This window comes from Diospyros lotus, chromosome 9 (genome assembly GCF_014633365.1).
Source record: "Diospyros lotus cultivar Yz01 chromosome 9, ASM1463336v1, whole genome shotgun sequence".
Classification (NCBI taxonomy): Eukaryota; Viridiplantae; Streptophyta; class Magnoliopsida; order Ericales; family Ebenaceae; genus Diospyros; species Diospyros lotus.
The window spans coordinates 19951113-19975232 of NC_068346.1; the positions used below are offsets into that span (position 1 = coordinate 19951113).

At 36.4% G+C, this 24120-nt stretch overlaps 1 protein-coding gene across 1 annotated transcript; it reads left to right on the forward strand.

The window, feature by feature from the left end:
• The first annotated feature begins 22467 nt into the window (after positions 1-22467).
• On the forward strand, positions 22468-23434 carry LOC127809287 (uncharacterized). Its single transcript, XM_052348051.1, has 2 exons — positions 22468-23214; positions 23372-23434. The coding sequence occupies exons 1-2, from the start codon at positions 22468-22470 to the stop codon at positions 23432-23434; spliced, it is 810 nt and encodes a 269-aa protein (XP_052204011.1).
• The last annotated feature ends 686 nt before the right edge of the window (positions 23435-24120 follow it).

The window sequence follows — 24120 nt, forward strand, 5'->3', positions numbered from 1 at the left end:
TTAAGCCTCAAAGCATCATAATCACCATATTTATTTAAATAAGCATTAAAACCTTTTTTTCATAATTTCTTGCATTTTCTTTATTTTTCTCTCTATATCTTCCTATTTTTCCTCAATAAATCCAACTAAATATTTCTCAAATATTTCACTATGAAAATTCATAAAATAATATTCCTGAATTTCTAAAGTTTTTTAGGGAATTTTACCTACCTTAACTTAGCTTCTCAAGATTTCTCGATATGCATGCCATATCCTCGAAACATGTGCCCAAACTATTTTCTCACCCAAAATCTCTAGAATATTAATAAATATCCACTTCCTATTTTTTGGGATTTTTTCAGGAATTTTCTCCATTTGTTTCTATTTTTTTCTATTTCTTTTTCTTTTCTTTTCTTTTTTTTTTCTTTTTTTTTCTCCTATTCATCTTCTTCCTCCTACCTCCCCTACTCCTGCAACGCGCACTGCCTGTGCACTAGCCTCCACCAACCGTCAGTTGGGTCTCTGTTGCCTACCGGGCCTCGCCAGTCGTCGCGCCATCGTCGCCATCACTGCCTGCTTCGCCGGCAGCCTTTGATCACCATTCACGGCTGTTTCCACACGGCCATGGCTACCAAAGAACAGCTTTGCTACTGCTGCCATAGCTGATTTTGGCCATTCTAGGCCCCTCCCTCTCAACTCCAACATTCTCTCTCATTCTCCATCCCATTTGATTGCTGCTTCTCAATTTACCAAAGCCTCAGCCAATTTATCGAGATCTTAGCCTTGGCTGCCACGCATATACGCATTAATATCACTATTGGATGCTTGCCCACCACGCACATCATATAATCAGAAAATTTCTAGAAATCTTGCTGCCATTTTCTTCCAATTTGTGCAAATCTTGCTCGGCCATGAAAGATTTTGCAGAGGCTCTATCACGTACATATTTATATATATATATCATATATTATATAATTATAATAATAGAAAAATAACACATTTAAATCTCAAATTTCATCTCTAATTCACTCTGACAATTCTCTAATTGCAATTACACGCTCAAACCTCAAATTAATTTACATTACGATACTGAAAATCCACAATTAATAACTCAAAATTTACTCGATAAGGATGATTTCATCCCTGCGCCCTCACCAGACCATCGTTTCATCCTGAAACCACTAAAGTGTTGCTCATTACGAAAAAATGAATCCCCCTTAAGCTTTCGTTGACTTCCCGGAAGTCCCCTACGATAATTCAGTTTTGTAACCTAAATAGCAGTTGTATTTTAGCTTTACCAAAAACTATTCCTGATTCGATTTCTTTCGATACCATAAATATTATCTTGGAACCCTCATCGAGACCATATCATTTTCCTTAGACAATTTCACTCCGAGACATTCCCTACAGTCGATTCGGTACTGATAACTACTATCAAGCCAATTTTTCGATATTCTAAACCTACTTAAATTACATGGCAACCTCACGAAAATATGGGTTCTTACAGTAGGTGTGTATCTAGTTTTCAAGGTGTGCTAGTGTGAAAATCTTGGTAAAATTGATTTAGTGGAACCCTAGAGATGGTTAGACCTTGGAAGAGTGAACTAAGTATGTGAAAACACGAAATCACTATAAATTGTGTTGTGTCTTATTTTATTTTTTTTTTGTTATATCTTATAACTTGCATTAATTATTAATCTCAAACATAATTTATTATATTTATCAAATAAATATTCTTAAATAGAATTATTAATCAAGAATATTTATTAAAAGGAAGAAAAATTTTAATAACTCAATTCACCTTCCATCTTGAGTAGCCATACTCTAAGGGATCAACATTAATAATGACACCGTTAAGAGTTAACAGAATAGGTTTAATTAATGGGAGCAATTGTTAAGAGTTAACATGCATGACGTTAAGAGTTAATGGGGGCTTCGGTTTCATTATTAGATAATGAAAGGAATATTAAGAGTTAATGGCGGGCCTAGATGTAATTTGTAAAAAGTTGAGATGAGAGAATATATGCAGTCGATCGGCCTTGGAGACGGTTTACCGAACCTTAGTACGTCACCCTGAATCGATCAATCGGCTTAGAATAGGTTGACCGATCCTTGCTGATTTGGTGTAAATCGATCGACTAATTCCTTGAAACTAGTTGACCGTTTCTTATAACTAGGGCTGAGTTTGGGAACATTCTTTATTCATTTTTTGTAACAGAATGGAGCAACTGTGTGTTGGAAAAGGACGAAGGGAAGGACGACATGTAAAAGGCATGCCTCTCCCTTGTCCCCTCTTTCTCTCCTAGTTTGATTGCCCGTTTTGGAGGATATATGAGGGCTAGGGTTTGGTATATAATGTATGAGAAAAAGAAGAGGAAATGATTTTGTTATCTTAGATGTATTTGATACAGAAATTTTCTCTCGACTATTTCTCTTCATTCTATCCAGAATCCTTTATCTCCTCTTTCTCCCCCTTACTCCCTTCTTGTTATGTTGTTGTAGAAATTCCATTCCAATAGTACGACTGTTGGACTTGGAGATTTGTTTGTTTTAAACCCAATTTATAGCCTCATCACCTACATGAAGCTTGGCTACACATAAGCTTTCTTGTAAGCTTCTCCCATTACTTGGAGCATGGATTGACTTAGTCCCTTGTGCAAGCGAGGGTCGGACTGGTTATCTGATTTTTCCATTCAGAGCATTTGGTGACTATTTAGGAGTTACTGAAAGAAATGATAGACACCTAAGAGGGGGGTGAATTGGGTTTTAAAGAATTTTTCTTAATTTAAAAGGACTTTAAAAAAAACAGTTTGGACTTTTACAAACTAATGCTTCAAATAAATCCTTGACAGAAAATGATAAGAGAAATAAAGAATAAGTTTGATGCAAAAAAAAAAATGATCCTCTTAAAGATTTAGAAAAATGTTGTCTTAAGTATTAAAACTGAAAACAAATTAGTAAAGAAAAACTAGAACATGCTGAAAGCTAAAATGAAAGTTCTGAAATAGAAGAAATAAAAGCATTGCAACACACAAAATTATAGTGGTTCAGCCAACAAGCCTACTCCACTCCTTTAGCTCCTTACCAAGGATTTACTCAATCAGCTTAGCTTTTGCAAGCTTAGCTATAACCTCAACTTTTCACAGGTGTAGCTGTAACCTCTGCTTTTAACAAGCTTAGGTAACCAATACAATCAATTTTTAAAGGCTCAACTGAAACCACTACCTTTTACAGGATTAAGCGTAACCTCTTTCCTTTCAAAGGATTAGACGCAACCTCTTGCCTTTTTAGGGATCAGGCATAACCACAACAAGTTAAGAATAGATTATAGATAAGCACACTTGAGAAGCTCTCATAAGATTGAGATTGAATACAAAATTTGCTTCTCACGAATAAAAGAGAGATAAAGAAATGTAAAGAATGTAAGCACACTTTCTCTCTTTTTGTATTTGAGGATGAAAGCTTGAAGAACGTTGGCTCACTTTAGAAGTAGAAAGAATTTTAGAATTTGCAAACTTTATCTTCAACTTCACCTCCTTTTATAGATGTTGTTAGAAGAATGTGATATTTTCAAAGACAACCTTCTTTTTTCATAAAATAATTATTAGAATATTTAAATATCATGCCCAATGATTTATGGAATATTTAGAGCATTTATGGAGCCTAAATAATCCAATCCGTGCCTTAAAACCACGTGCAACAACTATAAAATTTTGATTTAAACAACCATTAACTCGACTAACTTAGGTTCTCACTCAACTAATGAAAGTCTATACTCGATTATATAAGGTTCATACTTGATTATATTTTGTTAGCACTCTATATACTCGTCAGATACTCGAGTAAGCATATCAGATACTCGAGTAAATTCATTAACAACTTGATTAAACTTGAAATACAGAGAGCTTGCATAATATACTCGACTATCACTCACTAATAGTCGATTATCCATCAACATACACTCGATTGCTTCTCGATTAAAGCCTTATAAACATAATCACTCAGTTTTGGCATTAACATACTCGATTATGCAGAACTCTTAATCGATTTGCAAGGCAAATCACTCAGCTATCACTTTGATCAATTGATAACTTTTAATATAGCCAAAACCTTGCAATAAACACTTGATTACCAAAACCATTCACTCAAGAGACATTCAAATATACTCGATTAAGCTTAAAGCCTTACTCAATTATCAATCAAACAAAATATATTGTTTTGAATAACATCAAAATACTTTTTCCTCAATATCAACATCTAAATATCATAAGTTAGCTTGTCCATAAAACACAATTTTCTCAACATCATAAACATTGAGCTAAAAATATTCAATTTTATCATAGCTCAAATAAACACAAGTGTTGTTTGTGAAAGTTGGATAAATCTAACTTTCCAAATACATCTACTTGGTTATATAAAAAAAACCTTAAAGGAGCCAAGCAAAAGAGATATTCTTAAAGCATATGGCTTTGATAACAAGTTGAGAACAACACATGTTACTCAACTAAAAGCATCTTATTTCTATATTTAAATAAGAATCATTTTAGCATGAAACATAAGGATGCAAAACACATAGAAACATTCATAAGTCAAGTAACTTATATTTTACTTAATTAAAATAAAACACATAGAGCAAATCAAATATATTGAGCATAATATATGCTACTTAACAATAAAACACATCATTAACATAAAGATACTCTAGCTTGATCATAATGAAAACTCATTTATATATCAAGACAATAGCACATATCAAGATGCTCTAATTCTAGCATCATGATTTATCAATCATTCACAAGAATGCACATACACTTAACAAAGCATACATGATTTCTTATTCTATGAGCCCTCAGCCACATATACTACTAATGCATACATTGAGTAATTCTTGAAAGATAGAACTGTTAGAATTTTATTACTCAAGTGCATTGATCCTAAACATAAGCAACACTAGAAAGCATTGCTTGGAACACATATAACATTTAAATTTTAACTATATCTAGATGCCTTAAGATAGAACAACTTAATACCATTTTCATTCTCATTCGAGTAATTAACCACTACTTGACTATAAGCTTGAGAAGATGAATTTTTAGCAGCTTAACCAAATGTTATCTGAAATCAATAATCTTGTATATACTTGAAGCAAAGTATCAAATATTCAACAACTCAACTGTTCTTTCATCTTGGAACATTGAGAGCCTTATCAAATAGATAACTTAGGCTTTGTAAAATAGAACTTAGGATCACAACCTAAGAAAATGCATATACTCAAGAGCAAAGATGATTGATACTAAAGCATCAACAAAAACACACTATTCTTGGACTTGAGTAATGATTTTCACATAATTTGAATGCTTAAGATATTTTTGAACCTCAAGCTTACTTTAAGTGTCATGAAGATATATAACATTTATTTATGACACTAATGCATTAGGATACTTAGCATATCCCTTGAAAACTTAGAGCAACATATTAATATATCAAGCATATAGACAAATGAGAATAGAAACAAGAAAAATAAAAAAATATAAGACATAGTAAGGTTATTAGCATAACCTTAATATAAAGGATAAAAAAACTTAATTTCTATAAGTCAAATCTCAACTCTTGAGAATATGATCATCTACATCAAAAATCTTGATGTCTAACATTTAAACATCAAATATACATTACTCTTAAAATTTAAGTAATGTTGTCACATAAAACACAAGCACTCATGCAAGATCTTTAGGATGGCCCCAAAGAGAGGCATATATCAATAAAAATATGACTAGAGCAAATATAACTCATATATATAAGAATAATCATACTAATAAATGCAGCTATCAAGGTTCCTTGACCTTACACATATTCAAGGCAACCTCAACTTATATTCTTAACATATCCTTAATCAAAATAAGAATACCAAATATATCAATAAGCATATAAGAATATAATATAAGAAGACATTAAAGTTTTTGGCACAATGTAGTCATCATCAAAACATACATGCAAATCATGAACTCAACAGTTACCTTTGGGAGCCAATTGGTGAGGACAAGAGCTGCCTTGCCTATATTTTGGCATTTGCGGCATCTACAGGATCATCTAGTGAGGTATAATTTCTAAACACCCTATGGATGGTTCAATTTTTATTGCATATGGTCGTTAGATACTGGGTCTTGCAAGGTGATCTTGTTTTCTGCTACTGCCTATTTTATGTTGTTTTCGAAAAAAAATTGAAAACTGGCTAAAACCCTTACATGAACCACCAAGTGTTGAAGTTTCCCTTTCAATGGTATCAGAGCCTTGGCTCGGTATTTTCAACCTATGCTAGATGTTGTGTAAAATGTATGTGTTTTGGATATGGAAAATAGCTGTTTGTTTTGTAGGTTATGCAGTAACAGTCGATTGATTTTGGCAAACGGTCAACTATTCTCGACTTTTACCTTGAGAGCAGTTGACTAGTGGTAGAAACGGATGACCTGAATAGAGAGCAGGTTGAGAACTTCTTATAAATGGTTAACCAGTTGGAGGAAACCTAGAACCAGTATACCGATCCTTCAGACGTGGGCGACCGCTTGTGTTTTAGTGGGAGATCGTCGACCTGTTTTTCATATCAGTCGACTGATTCCCTTGAAACCCAAAAATGGTCGATCGATTTAAAACACTAGCAGCTACTAGTTAGGTCATTTCAGTAAATGTTTAAGTATAATGAGATTACATTGGGGTAGAACCGAATAGAGCTTATGATATGAGATATCAAGGGTGTAACACCCCCTCTCCTAGAACTGATCGAGAAGAGGTGCTACGGGGAAAATAGATATAATAAAATACAACTCACCATAAAATTAAAATTGAAATCATCGATAGCTCAACTGATCAATCATAACTAAAAACATCTCAATCTAACTGTATCATAACTCTAGTCTATGAGAGGATCAACATAAACTAAAAATAAAACCATTAACTAAGGTAATCCCTCAACTGAAAATATGAAATACTCCTAAACTGACAAGACACAATAAAACTCCAACACCCAGACATCTTTTGTTCTTAAACGTCTCCACGTACACACTATACTGTCCAACACTGCTAGGCCCCACATCTGGTACTCCCCCACTAGGACCTGGAATGGTGAAGCATACAAAGTGAGCTACAAAGCTCAGCAAGTAATAATCATGAAAGAAAACTGAAGCTGAATCGAAGAATATCAATACTCATAAAATACTAACTATCCTTGTATTGAGGAAATATTAATCACTATAGAATTTCATTTACAAGATGTCAATGCACATAATCTGTAAATAAATGCAAGTAATGCAACTTTGGCTTATAGGCCCACATAATCTGTAATACATACTTGCTCAATCTGAAACCTAAAACTATAAAATCTGTAAGCACATACTATGGGCAATATGCCCCTAGCCCCCTAGTCGTCACCAGGCGAGCAACATAGAAACTGGTCTATAACTGAAATCAATGGGATCCCTACGAACTAGCCTCCTAGTGCGCATACTGTAATGCAATGCTCATATACATGCTCGCACAAGATATGTAGTGCTCCAAAGAAAGTCATGCTCCATGCTCATACCAGAATGTATGCACATAAAATCATACATGTCATATGATCATCATCTATATATTAGAATACAATGATTCACGGGTTATGGGCGTGTTACATTTATCATAGATGTCATGAGATTCCAATATTTGAGAATATTTATTCTTTATTTAATTAATAACTTGGATTGGGATTCCCCGGAAAACTATTTTCAAATTGTTGGAAAAACCATCCGAATATGAAGGAAGTAATCTGGATGTGAGGAAGGACATCTGGATGTGATGGAAGCCCATCTGGATATGCTAAATACTCATTTGGATACACTAGCATTCATAACACAGGCTATTCAGATACCTAAAAGAAGTATTCAGATATGGACAAGACATCTGGATATGATGCAGGTCATCTGGATGTCTCACTAAGGCATTCGGATACTTCAGAGACCATTCAGATATGATTTTCAACTTTTAAGAGAGGCATCCAGATATGAAATAAGGCATCCGAATATGCTAGACCTATCCGAATGGATGAGGAAACCATCCAAATATTAGTCATAAATTATACTAGACACATCATGATATCACTCACAAACATATTAGACTCATCCGGATATGATTTGATACATCCAGATATAACTCACATAACACATTAGACACATCCGGATACGATTCAAGGCATCCGGATATTACTCACAATAAGCATTAGACATGTCCGGATGTGATACAAACCATCTGGATATCTTACTAAGGCCATCTAGATACGAATAAGGGTCATCTGGATTCAAACAAGGGCCATCTGGATACTACTCATAGAGATCAAACAAGCTATCCGGATATGCATATAGGCCATCTGGATATAACAAGAGCCATCTGGATATAACAAGAGCCATCTGGATACGCACTATGCCATCGGATGTCACTCACATAAATCTTTTCAACCATCCGGATGTGCACTGATCCATCTGGATGCTACTCACAATCTTTGAACAACCCATCTGGATATGGGGAAACTCATCTGAATGTCTGCATATTAATAACATAGATACAAACGATTATAGAGACTGTTTTCTGATACAATTTCTAACATATCTACATCATTCCAAAAGAAAACATGGGAAAACAAATCCCATACGACATGAAACAATCACGAAGATGATTCAAAGATCATTTTGGAAGAAATTGCTATAAAGAAACATGCATGACTTTGTCGAAAACTCACTATACATATATATATGTGTATATATATACATCTCTGTAACTGATATAACTTTGAAAATCTGAGAACGAAAACTTAATCAAAAATTTGTAAGAAAGGTTTACATGGGAAAGATACTTGCCTTGATAAATCTTGATCGACTCAAACGATCTCAATCAAAAACCTCTTGTGCAAAGACACTGTTGCATCTTCTTGAGTTCTCTGTTCTACACGTGGCGTGAAGAAAACTATGGCTTATGAACTATATATATATATATATATATATAAGAAGCCCTAAACACCAAAACTTCTTACTTCTCATAGAGTCCTTATTCTTAATTAACTTGGATAATTACAACTTAATCCTCCCGCACATAGACATTACACACTAAATATCTCTAATTAATAATTTCATTCTAATAATATCAGATTATTAATTAAACCCTTAAATTCCCATCCTTCCCTTGCATTTATTTTTCACATAATTAAAATGAAATTAAATGCTATTCCTCATTTAAAAGTCCCTAAATTGCCACATTAAATATTTAATTGGCAAATTCTCTTAAGCCAAAAATTAAATAAAAATTAAATAATTTTTAAATAAATTATAGGCCCTCTAACGGGTCATTACAAAGGGTCTGAAAAATAGTACATATTACATAAACATGGATTTTTGTAAAAAGAAATGCGTTATATGATTTAATGTGATTGAATGGATGATCATGGACTTGATACAATGTGATTGTATGGATGAGTGGATGAATGTTACATGTATTTGTTGAAATATGTATGTAATAATTCATTTCATTTGGAACTACAAAAGAGACATAAGTCTCCTTCTATTTTCATTTTAGTCTTAGAAATTGTAAAGTACAATAGTCTATGTAAAATGAAGAAGAAACCATCAAGACTTGGTGACTCGATAGAGCAAAAAGGCGCAGAGAGAGATTTGTGCACATGCGATGTGTGTTGGTTGTTTGTCTCTTAATTTCTATTAATTAAATCCAGAGGCTTGAATTAATTAACAAGAAAAAAGTCCATGATCATCCAATTTATTTATATGTATTATATGTATGAGATGCATGATGGAAAACTTAATGCATGTGCAAAGTGAGACCTCTAAAATAAAGACAAAAATCTTCCCTTAATTGTGTAAACCTAATATTAGATTAAAGCGGTAAATAAGATTTATCGTGGCCCTCCATCGTCGTAGGTGATTGTCACTCCATTGTGTGCACTCTCTGGCTGCCCATAGGTAGGAGGGTGCAATTCATGAGAGCAAACCAATGCCAATCTAAAACATGAGATGTTATTCGTGTCCCCACATGGATATAGTCTAGAAACCACCATAGCGTTGTTGTCTTAGACAATCAAGTGAATCATTAATTGAGGCGATGGGTCAAATCTAATTATGTCATCATCCTAAAAACCACCGTAGCATTGCAGATTAGATGACACGGGGGGCCAAAGATCGAACCCCACATGAGATGTGGAATGAAAGACTTTCCTACTCGAATATATGGGTATCCCAAAGAACCGCTATAGTGTTGTGAGGTATTCATGTAAGAGAGAACTCGATCACCCGCAATGAGTCCTTTAAGGATTCACGTTTTCCACTTGGGAAGTTTGGGATTCAAAAAATTAAGTGGGAGATACCATTTGGTTTGAAACCAAAACTAAATGGAAATGCAAGATAAAATCAACTAACAATTATTTGTTTATTTTATGCAGTATTTTGAAATGGAAAACTCATTAAACCCCATCTCACGAATTTTGGACAAAAACATTTTAACTTGACCTAACTTTAAGGATTGGCTCTGTAACTTAAAAATTATTTTAAGTATGGAGAAAATGGATGGCATGTTGGAGAGGTTTGTCCCTACTTTGTTGCCATAGGGCTCTAGTGAGGAAGAATGTGTCACATGGGAGGAAATAAGGGAGCAGGACTTGAGAGCGAGGAACTATATTCTTGCCTCCATGAGCAATGGGCTACAACCTTAGCAAGAACACATGGTTAATGCAACTAACATGATTATGAATCTGCAATAGCTCTATGGAGAGCATAGTAAAACAGCTAGATATGAGATATCTAAGCAGCTATTTAGGTCTAACACTACAAAAAAATCAGCATTTAGCGGTGGTTTTTTTTGCATTTTGCGGCAATTTTTTTGCATTTTGCGACTGTTTACGTAATTTAGCGGCGATTTTCAAAACCGCCGCTATATTAGCCATCGCGAAGCATTTAGCAGCGGTTTTCAGCAACCACTAGAATAACAGCTGCTAAGTCATATTTTTTGCGGTGGTTTTAAAACCGCGGCAAAAAAAGTGATTTAACGGCGGTTTCAAAACCGCGGCAAAAAAAGTTTAAAATATTGAATTTTAGCGGCGGTTTTAAAACAGCCACAAAAATTCGAAAAAATTAAATTATAGCGACGGTTTTAAAACGGCCGCAAAAATTCAAAAAAATTAAATTATAAAAAATTTGAATTTTTGAAATCTCGCGTGCCTATCCGCCCACCACTGTGGGCTTGCGCGCGCAAGCACGCTTGGCACCCCCCCTGGCCACGTGGCCGCGTGTCCTTGCTCCACATGGCGGATGCTGGAAATAAATTTTCAGCATCCTTCTCCCCTTCTTTGACCACATGCGCGCATGAAACCAGAGCTGCGAAGCCTTGTTAGTAAAACTTCACTAATATAAATTATATACTAACATATAACCACTATTTTCCAAAATTATAATTTATATTCTTTACTATAAATTGAAAAAAATAAATTAATTAATTATTTTTTAAAAGAGTAATGGAATAAAATAAAAATAAATTAATTGATTATTTTTTAAATATATTAATTGATTAAAAAATAAAACGAATATTTTATATATTTTTTAAAATTTCTTTTTAAAATTATAAAAAACTTTATATATTAAAATTTTGTTAATTTTTTTATTTTCTTAAAATTAAATTTTTTAATAAATTTTCTGGGAATTTTTTTATTTGTAATTTTTTTAATTTTTTTTCTAAATTTAGCGGCGATTTCAAAAAATCGCCGCTAAATTAAATTTTTAAATGAATTTTGCGGCTGTTTTGAAAAATCGCCGCAAATGTTATTTAATTTTAATTTTTAATTATTTAATTATTTTTTAAATTTAGCGACGGTTTTTTGAAAACCGCTGCTAAATTAAATTTTTAATGAATTTGTGGCGGTTTTTCAAAATTGCCGCAAATGTTATTTAATTTTAATTTTTAATTATTTAATTATTTTTTAAATTTAGCGGTGGTTTCTAAAAAATCGCAGCTAAATTAATTTTAATTTTTAATTATTAAATTAATTTTTGAATTTAGCGGCGATTTTTAAAAAATTGTCGCAAAATTAATTTTTTAAATAAATTTAGTGACAGTTTTGGGAAACCACCGCAAAATGTTAAAAAAATCGTCGCAAAATATCATCTTTTGCGGGGATTTTTAAAACCGCCGCAAAAGATCAATTTTTTTGTAGTGTAAGATGGAAGAGGGCGCAAATGTTGGAGACCATGTCCTTAAGATGATCAATTTGATTGGTTAGTTGGACATTTTGGAATTCAACATGGATGTAGACCTACAAATAGACCTCATCCTCCAATCGCTTCTAGAATCATTCACCCCATTCATTCTCAATTATAACATGAACAAGATTGTGTGCACACTTCCTGAGTTGTTAAACATGTTAACAACAACCCAAGCCTAGATCAAGGTGAAGAACAAAGAAAGAGTTCTTGCTATTGCTTCTTTTTCCAAAACTTCTAAGAGAAAGAATAGTTCTTTCAATAAGAAGAAGTTGGACTCAAAAAAAGACATATCCTAGCCAAAGACAAAGGAGAAATGATCGAGAGGAAAGTGTTTCCACTTCCAGGAGGATGGTTAATGGAAGAGGAACTACCCAGTGTATCTCCACAACTTGAAAGTCAAGCGGGCTGAGAACTAGGGAGCAGGTACATCTTCATTTCTTGTCATTAAGATGATTAATGTGAGTGGTCATTCTCCCATCTCTTGGATATTTGATTCAGGTGATACTTCTCATATTTTTGTTTGCATGTTAGACCTCGAGGGAGTAGGCTGCTTGAGAAATGGGAAATTATCCTAAGAGTGGGAAATGGAGCTCTTATTGAGCTATTAGCTATAGGGACAGCTTGTAACCCCCTATTAGTGTGTTATGGCTACTTAAACGATATTATTCTAAGAATTTCTTATCATGTGAGGAATGAGTTGGTAAATTATTTGATAGATGCAAAGTGAGGCTTAAAGGATTAAGGAAGATTAAGCAAGTCAAAGTAGAAATGTTGACAAGCCAAAAGAAGAGCAAGCAAGGGGTTTAATATTCAAAGTCAAATGGAGAAGCCACAAGTCAAAATTATGGGTTGAGGTGGAAATGTTGAAAAGCAAGGTAAATGGCCACTAATATATGGGAAATTAAGTGATAATTAAAGGTGATTAAGTCGCTTAAGTGGGTCAAAAAATAGAGGATTAAAATAATCAAAATGGGACATATATATATATAAGGAGAAAAGCTAGAAAAGAAGAAAAGAGAGGCAGTGAAGCATTGAGAGAGACTTCTCCAGCTGCTAGGGCTCATTTCTTTTCTTCTTGTGGATGCTAGGGATCTTAAGGAAGGGATAATAAGGTAGGAAACTCATCTTCTAGCCCTTCTTACCTTAGAACCCTGTTTTCCCTCTATTTTGTGGCTAAAAAGATATGTAAATAAGTTGTGTAGAAGGTAAAAAAGGGATAGGAATTGTCAAAGAAGGAAGATAAGGCAAGTTCTCTTCCTTTCTATTTATTGGAAACCTTGAAATTTCAAACTTTGAAATGGTTTTTACAAAACTCTCTGTTTTGAGAGCAAAGTTGCTACACGGTTGTAATTTACTTCCTTGTTCTTGTTTAATTGCCTTGTTAATGCTTCCAAAGGGACTTATGCTCCCTACTTTGTTTGTGTAACGCCCCACTTTCAAAAATACGCAACAATGCGAAATATAAATCGACATCACCTACGGGCGTTATAGAAACCCTTAATCAACGAAAGCATTGGATCGAACCTGAAAGCTTAATCATAGCTAAACAAAGGGGGTTTCCACTAGATTTCCTTTAAGAGCATAATAAATGTACATGGCTTCCAATACGCCAAAAACACAACACACCACTATAGGTACAACTGTAGGACACCCACACACACCTCTTACAACCTTGAATATCCTAGCTGCTATTTACAATACATCATTTGGATTACAAGGGTACATAATGGAATAAAACCCGAAGCTAGCTAATAAACCCAAAGCTAGCCCAACTTCACTTCTTTGCCCTTGCTCGAACTGGAACTTGGAACACCTGGCACTTCTGATATACCTGGAATGTTGAATGTTCTAGGGGTCTAAAACACCCGAAGTTAGATAATAACATTTAACATTTAAGTGAGTGGTAAGAACGAAAGGAAACGGTGCATCCAAGAGCAAAAATGCAATATATCAAGAAGTCCCCTCCCCCCCCCCCCCAAGCCTCCATCATCCTTGCCGGCACTTGTGTGAAACGCCTCAGCCCCACCTATAAGCACCTGATCAGAGTCCAACCTCTCAACCCCACCTGTAGGCATGAGATTGCCCCCCCCCCCCCCGATTATCGTGACGATTCTCCAACAAGTGGCCAACCATCATATACAAGTTCCCGATCCACCAATAGCCACTGTCACCGAACAACATGTTGAAGACAAAGCAGAAGGAATATGCACAAACTAAGGAATATCAACTAGGCACGACCCCACCTATAGGCACGGTGCACAAACCAAGAAAAATATGATATGCAAACCACAAGCTATGTGCGAGAGTAATCATGTTTAACCCCATCAACAAACCATAACCACAAACTCTGTGATGCAGGCAAAATAGGAAAGAAATGCTAGGAAGCAAGGAAACATGAGATGTAAGCCACCAACCCCACACAAGTGAGACCAAGGATATTCAAAAAGAATCAAGAAGCATGCAGAAACCACTCACCTTGGTTGTTTACCTTTCGGGTGTACCGTTTACACGCAAAGTGAGACTATTTACTACCAAAATATGAGTTTTCGTAAGGTAAATGCCAAATATTTTTATACAGAGTTGTAAGGAATTAAAAGGGGAGTATGTCATAAAAATTTCATGGAAAAATAATGCTAAACGCGCCCTCAGGTGGCCCAAGAATGGGCCTCACGTGCTGCCACACGCAGCCCCCTTCCGGTAGGTGAATCTCATGCATCGCCCCCTATTTCGGCCAACTTCTCATAGTTTCCGTATTTCGGCCGTATCTCTCTCATTTTAACTCCAATTCAACCCTCATTTTTTCCTATTTGCTCCTATTTCATCCCTCTACTTGATTATAGAATGAAATCGGACTTATCTTACAGTTTCTCTGAAGTTTGGAATGCTTTACGGTAGAGACACGAACTTTCCGACAAGCCTCGTTTCCTCTCCGATCTGCTCCCTCGATTTTGGAAGAACCTTCCCTCTATTTTTGTAGCATTTCCCCTCTCCAAAATATTTTTCTTTCCCCTCTTGAATAATGTCCAAATGAAGGCTACAAAGGCCTTATATTTATAGAGTTTCCCGACGAATCAAAATCCATCACGTGTCGCGAAGTGATAAGGTACATCATTTCTCCGATATGCATCCAACCAAAATGCGCCATGTGTCCCACTTGGAGGCTAAGTAACTTGGGGGCTAAGAAAAAGACTTTGGACTTGGACTTTATCGAAAACTACATTTGATTTGAGTTTGAAATCCAAGATATTTTGAAGAGATATTTTAAGGTTTCAACAAATGACGCTTTAGCCCAAACTTTCCAAGTAACTGCACTTAGACCCCTTGCAACTTAGTCCCCGAGCAATTTTTAATTTCACTTTTTGGTACCTAGAAAATGGATAAATTACACTTAGCACCCCAAGATTTTAGATAAATTACACTTTTATCGATTTCAATATTTATGATTTTGCCACTAGTTTAGAAACTGAACCTTTGTCTCAAGGCTTCTATAATCCTTTGAAATGACCTATTTCCTCAAGTATTAGAACCTAATAACCTTAGGTATCACCTCATATTTGAGTTTAAAAATCCAGGGTATTATAGTTTGGGAATGATGCCTCTCTTGATAGGGTAAATATTTGGCAAGAGTTTGATCCATTTTGCCAAGGTTCAGGTGTGAGAAGTAGAGGATTGGGGTGTTTTTTGGGTTCTGTCAGTTGACAGATTACCTTACAAAGCTGTCGACTGTTTCCCCCTATTTTGGCCTAAATGGCTCTTGCAACTTGGAAACCTCATGTCTCCCTTTCGAATCATGTTTCCCTATTCTTGAGTGTGTCCTAGGCATTCCAAACATGGTTATATGATTATGCTTGACATTGTGCATGTTGTTATAAGAGGTCTTGTGCATGGGTTTTGTGAAACATGATGTTTATGTTTATGCATGGCATGGCCATGGAAAAGCATATGATACTCGATACACGCTGCGGACTAGATCCGTTGGGATATATCCTTTATGGCGTTAAGCCGAAAGGTCGGGTGGATTATAATGCTGGACTCATGTCAAGTTTGGGTTCGCTTTAATGCCAGACACGTGTGGGACTTAGATCCCTTGATATGTTTATATTGTAGTAGTGTTGTGGGAGCATGCACCTTCTTCTCTATACATGTTCATTTGTGGCTTGATACTAGCATAACATGGTACATGTTATAGTTATACATGATCATGGTGCATATGGCTCGGTTCCTTTCTTCCCTATGTGTATGAGTGGGGATATTCATTATCATATGTGGTTCAGACCCTAATACTCTTATTACCACTTTTATTCTATATTACTTGTTGGGCTTTGTAGCTTACTTATGCTTGCATCATTCCAAGAAGAGGCATTTCTAAAGAAAATTGGGAGCTTAGTAATGTGGGGTCCAGTGTCTAAGCGTGTATAGAGTTGTTCCAACTAAAAGGTCGTTGGGTGATTTTTGGCGTGGTGCTTGTCTGTAGATGTTTAGCTCTTTTGAGGGCCTTGTATTTCTTTCTTTTGTGATGCTATGGGAATATGGTCATTATACATGTCAGTACTTAATGCTCAATTATATATATATAACCTTGTTGTTGGATATAAGATGAATTGTGGTGTTCTCTTCTATGACTCCAGTAGGTACCATTCATTTTTTACACTTCTCCCTTGGTTCGCCCAGCTAGGGCCTCCAAGGATGGAGTCGTCATACAACTTCTGTTACTCTTTATTCAGGGCATGTATTAACACTTAAAGACTGTTTATTTTTACCTAATGCTTTTTACAATGTAGTGTCCATTCCAAGACTTATAAAATATGGTTATAAACTTTTTTTTTTTTTGCTAACAATGTATGCCATTTTCATTATCGTAACGAGGTTGTTGGCATGGGCATCTTAGTAAATGGTCTTTATATATCAAAGTTGCACAAAAGTATCAGACAGAGGGATATAAATGTTGCATCCACAAGCAGGGAGAAGCATTCTCACAATAACGGTTTTGACCCTAAACAATTGTGGCATCTTAGACTTAGCCATATTAATGAGAGAAGGATTAACAAATTGGCCAATCGAGGATTAATTGATCTAGTAGGTTTTGAATTGGGGCCAACTTGTGAATCATGTCTTCTCGAGAAAATGGCTAAGATACCCTTTTGTAGGATAATCCACATAGATGTTTGTGGGCAATTTTTTGTCATCGCAAGAGGTGGTTATAACTGCTTCATAACCTTTACTAATGATATGTCACGATTTGGCTATGTGTACTTAACGAAGTACAAATCTGAAGCCTTTGAAAAGTTCAAAGGGTTTAAGGCTGAAGTAGAGAATCAAACAGAAAAGAGTATTAAAATACTTTGATCAAATTGAGGTGGAGAATACTTGAGTACGAAATTTAATTACTACCTAAAGGCCAATGGCATTATATCCTAGTTAACTCCTTTTGCAAATCTACAGTTGAATGGTGTTTCTGAAATAAGGAACCGTACTTTGTTAGACACGGTTGATTGCGCTTAACCTTATGCAATTAATTCAAACAAACACATATAAGAAAACAAAGAAAAAACACATGCCTGCAGGCACAAGGTGTTTATACTCGCCAGTGTACAAGTGTGTGTCGCAGCTTAAATTTATTTACTAGATGGGAGTCCAGGTCAATTCACTAGGAGATCATTATTAAAACGGAAATAAAAGCAATGAAAGTTTTTATGTGCTGAACGGGTTTGTCAGACCAATTAGTTTGATTTTAGGAAAAAGAAAATTGAATGTGCAACTGAAAAGAAAAATGTCTTGGATCAAGACAATTTCAGTGCCAATCCAAATATTTCTCAAGACTCAGAAAGGATAGTATCATTGAGTTAAATTAATTTTAAGATATTTGCTATTGATTACATTTCGGGATGATGATGGTTCTAATTCTAGTAACCGACATACATGGCATTCCGACTCTAACTTAAACAACCACCATAAATCGAAATGTATATAAAGTACACTTAAACTTAGGGATGATGATATTTTCAGGTTGGGCAACCCACATACATGGTATGAGGGTTCCGGATTAGGTATATATCTCAATCCAAACTCAAGTGTTTGGCAAAAATTTAAAAATCAATTTAAACACCTCAACTTACAATGAAGTTCAACTAACTAGGAAAATTTTGGGCATCGGACACTATCCTTGCCTTGCGTAATGTCCCGAGTCAAAAATGAATAAATATATAATTATTTCATGAAATATTGCATATTTGGTGGAAATAATAGAATCTAGGAGACGGTTAAAGAGTATTGAATAGTTGAATATATACAAGGGAGTAACTTGAGACGTTCATATTTTAAAGGAAAGAGATATCCATAGCAAACATGTTAAAATAAGATTTTTAGTGCTGAGAGAAATCAAATCAAGAACTGTTTTCGGTATAGCTTCAGAGCAACTTAGAATACCGAATCATAGTGAGGGGTGTTAGTGTAGGTGCTCTAGACCTAATCAGATTGGGCAAATTGTACACTGACATTTGTAATCATATTTCATATTGGATAAAGAGTTATTTAATTCTACAAAATGTCGTTCTATTAGTTTCTTGTTATTAATGTAATGATCGGATGAAACTAGATAGAAGTCCATATGATGTATACTGTGATTAATCTATAAAGATGTGAGATGATGCATCACAGTTTCTCAACATCATTAAATGTCCCAAGTCGTAGCAATGTCAAGAATGGACATTGACAATTGCGGTAAGAATTGTATGTGCTATGTTTTTGCTATGTGATAGCAATGGGGGTCTTACACACATAGGCATGGGGATGTCTAGACAAGTATATAGGTGACCAATGTTGGAGAACGTGTCACTGCACATGACTCGCCATGAGAATCCATTTTGGTTATATGTTGATGGAATTCTCATACGAGATGGGTGTAACTAATCCTTGGACCTGAGGTTGTCACGGTCATCACATAAGAAGACCGATATGCTTTGACATCGTTTCGATGGGCTTAGATAAAGGCTGCACGTGGGCGATCGTTGGGCATATCGTGAGGCTTATGGAGATGGGTGCGTAACCAAGATGGCACTCATCTATCCCTTGATAGAGAATGATGTATCTAAGGCGCCTTCGGTGGATATTCACTTTAAATCCATGGCCATGGTGAAAAAGAGATCAATAAGGAGTTATTGATTCACTTTCTATTAAGTGAAGATATCCTGATAACCAAATAAAGACTTATGTGATCATAATCAAGCAACACATTGCCAACTTGAGATCACATAGGATACATTGACGAGAGGATCGAATTACACGGTAACCATGCTCGTGAAAGGTTATTTGTGGATTATGAATCCTTCTGAATAATTGGGTAGGCATGATGCCTTGTTAGAGGCCAATCTTGTCTTATGTGTTCGTACCGACATATTGCCAACATATTCGGGAGCCTAATGAGTCATACGCAATAGGCACGGTCCCTGGCTTAAACTAGGAAAGCGGACGTATGGTTAAGTGGGACACTTCGATAAGAAGTTGTGCCGTCATAGGTTCTCACGGGAAAAGAACAAACAGACGTAATGACGTCAATGTGACGAGGGGTCGTTATAAAGGAAAGAGTTTCCTAAAATAACAATTGATTAAATTAGAAAGAAGTTTCTAATTTAATAATTTGGGCTTAATTTAATACTTGGGCTAAATAAAGTATTTGGGCTAAATTAGATTTGGGTCAAATATTAAATAATAAATATTATATTTGGGCTAAATTAGATTTGGACCAAATATTAAATATAAAAAATATTTGGGCTTGAATTAGATTTGGGCCAAATATTTTATAAATGGATTTGGGCCACTTTAATTTCTAGTTGGACTAGGATTAATGGGCTAGCTCAATCCATGTCCATTAGGGTCTAGGAAACCCTAGGAGGTTGCTTCAATATAAATAGTCCTTTATGGGATGCCCAAATTAAGCCTATTATTATTGTTGGTTTTCAAGAGTTGAAAATCGATTCATTTCCCGTCCATTCATAAGCCTTGTTAGGAGAAGGAGCTAGCACTCTCATTCCGCTCTCCTTGCCAATGGACGCGTGCCGCGTATCACAAGTTAGAGGCCGGACACTTGGACGGCTTAAATCCGCAAACGACTTAAAAATCTAAAGGTTAGATTTACTTTATTATGTATGTGATTGTTTGATTTCGACGTTTGATCCAATCGCCGGGATCGAGGTAAGGTTCAAAATTTTGAACTATGCTGCTTGCCCCGTAGCGATCTTGCTTTACTTTCAGTGGTATCAAAGCCATCGTCAAGATATTTCAATTCCTTACGTGCGGATTCGGTTATGTTGTTATTTATGGAATAATTAAATAATTGTTGCGTTTATATTTTTGGATTGCAAAATGTTTTAGGGTGAAGGGAAAAAGATCATGCATGACACAAAAAAGGGTGAAACGGGGTTCGGGGTGCATACGGATGCATCGTGGCGTCGAAAGACGCGGCAAAGCGGGGCCCGCACGCGCTGGGCATGGCTTGGGGCGACCTGGGCGCGCGCAGGGCCCGTCCAGGCACGACCGCGCGCGCCCATGGCGCGCATAGGCGTGGCTGCACGCGTGCATGGCGCGCACAGGCGCGGTCCGCGGGAGTGACCTGGGACCCCCGCGCGGCCGCGGCTGACCCGCAAGGCCCTTACGCGCCCAGCACGACCCAGTGGCCCACGCTCCCCCCCCCAGCGGCCTTTGCGTGCGCCAGCCGCAGCCATTGGCCCCTTTTGGGTTGGCAGCATGTGTGACATGCTGCCCAGCCACCTCCCGACCCCTCCCGCTCCCTCGGGCTTTGATTTAACACTTCCCCAGGCTCCACGTGAAGCACCCGGGCCAACCCTTCGGTGGCCCAGTGCGTTCCGTTCCCTTTGATGGGGCCCGACCAAATTGTTTGGCTATTTTTTTATTATTTTTATCTGATCCATGAGTGTATGACACTTATGGGCCGTGATTAAAATTGGGCCAGGGCCATTAATTGGATTATTTTTAATTATTGGGCTGCTAGTGTATGTTTGACATACATTGGTTGATCCAAGCCCTGTTAAGCTTTGTTAGTTAGACTAATGGATGGAGCCCAAGCCCAACACAATTAAAACAATTTTATTTTTTTCAAAATTATAAAAATTTTCAATTTATTGAAAACGTTTAATTAAGATTGAAACAGATGCGACAATTAATTAACATAATCTAAATGAATCAATGTGATTGATTGCATGGGTGTATGGTATGGATCGAGTCGACCATTTATCTTATTGTTGGGAATGAATGCTTGTAAATTTGGTTTTTGAAATAGGGCCTGTGTGTCCTGCCTCTCTTATACTCTGATGTACATTCTCTTCTCATCTCACTCCCCCTGAATGTAACTCGGGGTTTCTGATTCTATGTAATGTATGTAGAATTGAATAGAGTAGTGATAGTTGTAGTTTGTATGAAGAGAAAGAGATGGAGCCAAATTGAAGACAAGATTCGAAGACCAATAAAGGCTTGAAGAATGTGCTTGAGAAGCAAATTGTGATTCTTCACCTAGGTTTGACCCGCTAGCTTCCCTTCTATGGCTCAAGGGGGCTAGCCGTAGTTATCCATACCATACACCGGTTTAAGTCATTTATTATGCATTATTAATTTGATTAATTGCATGTGATGAGACCTAAATAAATAAATAATAAATCCCTTATTAATATTAAGCCAACTTGCCTTCCATCATTATGAAGCATTAGGTTTCTAGCTGACACTTGATTTGTTGAGTCACTCAAGGTCATGTGTCACCTATGATTCCTATGCTTCATGGGCCATGAGATGTCCCTGAATGATGGGTCTGACTTAACTAAAAATGTGGGGTTTGTTGAGTCACTCAAGGCCTTACTGAGTATAGAGGCAAAGATTGGGAGTCACATATGATGTGCTTGACAAGGAGTTGTCAACCCAATGAATCTAGGAGTTGCATGTAGATGCAATTGGTAGCAAGTACCTACCTAATCAATCCTAGCACAATTTGTTAAGTCACTCAAGGTTGTGCAAGGGGAGATGGGATCCTAGCTCGCTAGGAAATCTTCCAACGGGATTTCCCGAGTTATGTCTTGAGGGTGGCAAACTCATAGAAAATAGTGGGAGCAATCATAAAATGTTACTTTTTGCAATTTATGATTTCGTAATTAAATATGATTATAACATTTATCTCTATAATTCAGGTTGTTGATCTAGAATGTCTGGAAATGTGTCGATAAGATCAATCCTCAATGGCAATAATACCTTCAATGGGACGAATTTCCTCGATTGGGAGATGAATGTGAGGATAGTCCTCACTCATGAGAAGATCCTCTATACCATAGAGACACCTCTTCCTCCCAAACCATCACTCGAGGATGCCGTAGCACATGAGGCCTGGAAGACACACAAGGGTGATATGATCACTGCTCAGTGTATCATCCTGGCAGCCATGACCCCGGAACATAGGCGTCAACATAAGGGTTATACTGCCTATGAGATCATGGCTAGGCTCAAGGATCTCTATGAGGAGCGAACTAGGCATGAACGTTATGACGTTGCCAAAAAGCTCTTCAGGTGCCGTATGGCTGAGGGATCATCTGTTGAAAAGCATGTCACTGAGATGATAGGCTATATTGACAGATTGTCAGAGCTTGGTATGGGTATGGATGCAGAACTTACCTTTGATTTTGTGCTACAGTCCCTTCCTGATTGTTATGGACAGTTCATCATGAATTTCAATATGATGAATATGGATAAAACTCTTGGAGAGTTACTGTCCATGTTGCGGGAGGCTGAGCCTAAGATAAACAAGAAGGCTAAGGGAAGTGTTCTCTTAGTTGGAGGTCCCAAGGGGTGCAAAGGCAAGCCTAAGAGTAAGAAAGCCAAACAGAAGAAGAGTTCTTCCATAGCGCCATCTGGAGGAGTCCAGAAGACCAAAGCCCGTAAGGGCAAGGAGGATGCGGTCTGTTTCCACTGTAACAAGCCGAGCCATTGGAAACGAAATTGTAAGGAATACCTTGCAGAGGTGAAGAAGAAGAAGAGTTCTACTTCGAGTACTTCAGGTATTTATGTTATTGAAGTTAATTTATCTACTTCTGATCAGTCCACATGGGTATTAGATACTGGATCTGGTGCTCACATTTGCACTTCTATGCAAGGGCTTAGAGGTACGAGACGATTGACTCCAGGAGAGGTGGACCTACGCGTCGGCAATAGATCAAGAGTTATTCCATTAGTTGTAGGGACTTTTTCATTGACATTGCCCTCTAGGCTTGTGTTAGATTTACATAACTGTTACTTTATTCCTAGTTTGACTAGGAATATTATTTCTATTTCTTGTTTGGACAAAGATGGATTTTCATTTTTATTTAAGAACAATAGTTGTTCATTTTATAAAAATGAGTTGTTTTATTGTAAAGCAACATTATGTAATGATTTGTATGTTCTTGATGTTGATACTCCTGTTAATAACATAAATGTTAAGCGACTGAAATTAGGTGATTTAAATAGCACTTATTTATGGCATTGTCACCTTGGCCATATAAATGAGACTCGCATATCCAATTTGTATAAAAATTGATACCTTAGCACATTTGATTATGAATCATATGGTGCTTGCGAATCTTGTTTACTTGGAAAGATGACTAAGTCTCCTTTTAAAGGAAAGGGAGAGAGGGCCACAAAAGTGCTAGAGCTTGTGCACACTGATGTGTGTGGGCCCATGTCCACCCAGGCTCGAGGTGGGTATGTCTACTTCATAACCTTTACTAATGATAGATCACGTTTTGGTTATGTGTATCTCATGAGACACAAATCTGAAGCTTTTGAAAAGTTCAAGGAATTCAGATTTGAAGTAGAGAAACAAACT

Bases quoted from the DNA above. Each gene is read 5' to 3' on its own strand.
- LOC127809287 (XM_052348051.1), top strand. From the start codon at position 22,468: ATGTCTGGAAATGTGTCGATAAGATCAATCCTCAATGGCAATAATACC. The intron at 23,215-23,371 runs GTCTGTTTCCAC...CATGGGTATTAG, and splicing joins GTAAGGGCAAGGAGGATGCG to ATACTGGATCTGGTGCTCAC.